Source organism: Lepisma saccharinum, chromosome 3 (assembly GCF_977018435.1).
Source record: "Lepisma saccharinum chromosome 3, izLepSacc3.1, whole genome shotgun sequence".
NCBI lineage: Eukaryota > Metazoa > Arthropoda > Insecta > Zygentoma > Lepismatidae > Lepisma > Lepisma saccharinum.
The window spans coordinates 86070958-86074574 of NC_139231.1; the positions used below are offsets into that span (position 1 = coordinate 86070958).

General features: G+C 39.5%; 1 protein-coding gene across 1 annotated transcript in view; it reads right to left on the reverse strand.

Moving 5' to 3' along the window:
* Window positions 1–1332: 1332 nt before the first annotated feature.
* LOC145985212 (ribosome biogenesis factor Nop53-like) overlaps window positions 1333–3617 on the reverse strand; it is a 49669-nt gene continuing 47384 nt past the window's right edge. The window contains exon 8 of the mRNA XM_083118956.1: window positions 1333–1456. Within this exon, the coding sequence (XP_082975082.1) occupies window positions 1378–1456 (79 nt within the window). The 3' untranslated portion in view covers window positions 1333–1377. The remainder of the gene's footprint in view (window positions 1457–3617) is intronic.

Here is a 3617-nt window from a genome sequence, read left to right on the forward strand (position 1 = left end):
TAACCTCAAAACACTGTAACTGGGCATTTGCCTGTAGTGTTTAATAAATAAATAAATAAATAGTCTTTTATCTTGAATTTACCATAGTAACTGAAGGGAAACAAAGGGCTTTTTCAAATGGCTGGCGCTTGCAGAAAGAAAATGCACACAATGTTTAGTATGATCGCTGCTTTTCTTCAGAACCATTCACACACTAAAAATAAGTCACAGTGTTCAATAATTAGTTTATATGTGATTTCGTTTGCATAAAAAAAGTACTCCAACTTCTCTGTCTTCAACAACCGTATTTTCATTAAATATTATGGCAATAAGACAGAGCGGAACTTTTCCCCACCTGCAAGCTGCTGTTGACTCCCCCTCTCTCAGCTTGTTTGTAATGATTACGACAGGCTGGGAAGTTTGGCGCCAGTGACTTGTCAACAGTTTGAAAGATAACAGTTTCCGATCTGTTTCAGGCAGATACGACTTGCCCAACGCAATGTAAAGAAAGCAGGATTATTTAACATAGGCCAATCTGGTTCAAGGGTGCGTGCATTTCCCATCTCCTGCCCTCCGATGCAAGCTACAAAGTAGAATTCCAAGTCAGGAGTCTGGTCCCATGATTGCAGCTGACAAGAAAACCTGTAGGGGAGCAGGTGTCACATGTTATCTTCATGGAAATCTTGAACTCCAAGAGCAGCATTCCTTCGAGCAAGCACAGTTAAAAACGTATAACTTAAGTCTTTTCCTTATTGGGACTAAAATCGCTGAACGTATAATTGGAAAACCATATAACTGAAATATAATAGTATGCAGCCTTACGGATATTAGCAGGGACCGCCAGAAAAAAAAAAGTACAAACAAGAAAAACGTACTATCGCAAAACTCATAACTGCAATTTCCCTGTACCTGTAGATGGGCATTTGAAATTTTGTTGGTGACCATGTACTCTTTCTTGTACCTAGCATTTCCAGAAGAAAACGGCTATTTCCAATATGATAATGCACTCAGCCATAATGCTGGAGTCATTCCAGAAGCATGACAAGTTGTCATTACTTCAGTGCCCCTCATCTTAATCCCATTGAATATTTATAGGATGAGGTACAACAAGCAGTTTGAGCATGATCTGTTGCCAGCAGCCTATCTACGTAAATTGCAAGATGCTATCCTATCTGCATGGTACAGTATCCCTCAGTAATGCTATCAAGGACTTGTGGCATCGTTACCACACATAAAGACAGTTGTAACACCCAACAGTAGAGCAACAAGATATTATTCAGGTGCTTGTTCCCTTTTTTTTTTTTTTATGTTCCGTGTAATTTATTTCCTATTATAGCAAACACATTCAAAGAATCAATTTGTAAAAATTTATTTAATGCCATACACAGAACATACAATTCAATGTGGTAGTGGTAATTCATTAACCATCTTGTGGCTCTTTCGCACATAAACCTTCCTCGTGGGTCTGGTCTTTTTCCTGAAAGAGAAGAATTACATACATGAATCTTTTCACTCAGAGTTATAATTAATTTAACATAACATAACATAAAACAGTGCACATCTCCAATATTGTTTACTGTCTATCCATTTAAAACAAGGGAGATGACCATGCATATCCACAATCACACCATTTCACATGTAATGATGATGTTTGAAGTTTATGTATTTTAAAATTTAAAATATTAGCTTGGTTGTAAGTTCAGGAAGGAAGGAGGGAGAGGGGAAGTAAATAACATATTATGAAAAATATAGGATACATTCACCAAACATTAATAACCTTATTTATATATGTACATATATGTAGTGGCTGTCCCTCCAAGGAACAGAGGGATTCCTTCTATTTATTGCCCTTTTCAACTATTTACAATTAGCTATATTAGTATGAGAACGCTTCTTTCTTGCAAAATAAATGTTTCCAAAAGTAACGATGATCAGAAACTTGCACCCTAGCTGGATGTTTGTTTACACGTGTACCCTCTTCATTCCACTCTCTGCTGCTTGACCTGAACATTTCTGACCATATGTATGCGAAGGTAAATGATCCCCACGGAAACTGAACTTTCTAGCTGTCGTGTTTTAGCGATAGTTTTGAGTGTAGTAAATATAATTTCCTAATCTCATTGTGAACTTGCATCTGACATTCATAACGATCTGGAAAAATCTTCTAGTCTAAACACCTGTTAAATCCAGCAAAATATGCTTGCCATGGAACAGCTTCCCCATCTGTGTGTTCCATCAACCTCAAGCCCGAAGTTTCAAGGCACGCAGTAGTGGGTCAAGAAAGCGAGTGTTGTGATGAAAGCTTCTTCATTGAACTTGGCGGAAAAGACAGCTATCCTTTTAAAAAGCAAACCAATTATGTTGTTTGCTCCTGAGAAGGGAGTTCAGAAGAGTTTGGTGGTTTGTGATATTAACAACTTGCACAAATATAGCAGACGACATGAAAAAACTCAAGAGCCATCTGCATGCCATTACTGCATTGCAATATCATACTGATAATGTGCGAATTACTCACAATTAAATATAAACTTTAGGCTAAAAGATTAAAAATCGGCAACTTACGTGTGTGAGTATGAGATTTTTCGTACTACGTTTCGGAGGTTACACTACCTCCTTCTTCAGGTTGAAACGTTGTTATTCAGACACCTGACATGGTGCCTCGTCGTGAAAGTGAAGGTTAAGGATTTAGGTTAAAAAGTTGCATGAAGGACACTTTCTAAAAAAGAATATAAATTACACATCTAAAACCGCGCAATACTATAAAAAACAAAAGAACGTCCAAGGCTGAAGTCGGCGAACTGCCGACCAGTGCTCGGGGTAGGCGAATGCACGGTGTCAGCCCGTACCTGGGGAAAGAAAACTTCCCCTCCTCAATCCTTCCAAACTGGGGCTCGGGAGTCACCAATCCAAGGAAAAGTCGACCTCCACCTCGGCGGCTTTCCTAACCTCAGGAGTAACACGGAAGCCCATCTCGTCCCTATTCACTGCGGCTTTATCCCATTTTTTAAAGAAATTAACCCAGCCGTCTTCTAAATTCCCATCGTCCCTATTAAGTTTGTTCCAATTTTTCGCGCATATATAGGCAGCTTCATATACGTTTCTGTCCAATTTATTGTTAACCTCCCTAATAACTTCCCTTTTAGCAATCTTATGTCGGTTAACCAATATGTGTTCAGATAATCCTGTTTTGGGTATGCCCTCCTTTACGTCCTTATCATGCTCTCCCCACCTAACTTGCATACTTCTCCCGGTTTGTCCCACATATTCCTTTCCGCATTCACACACTATCCTGTACACTCCCTTCCGCTCTTCAGGGTTATTGCGTCTATCCCCCCTCCCTTTCTTATAGGACGTAAAGTGCTTTTCAATACTCCGGGGCGCTCTTACCCCACATTTTATTCCGTAACCCCTCACGGACTTTTCAATTTTCTCTGAGACCCCCTTAAAATACGGGATCCCGACAAAATATGTGTTCTTTTCACCGTTTCCTATCTCAGTTTTTTCCCCCTCTTTGTCATTTTGCGATGTTTCTTGTCTAACAATCCTTTTGGCTTTCCTAGCTACTTTTTCCAGGTCGCGGATAGTATACCCATTCTTTACCCCCACCTTCCTTATCCATTCCCCTTCTTTCTCTTTCT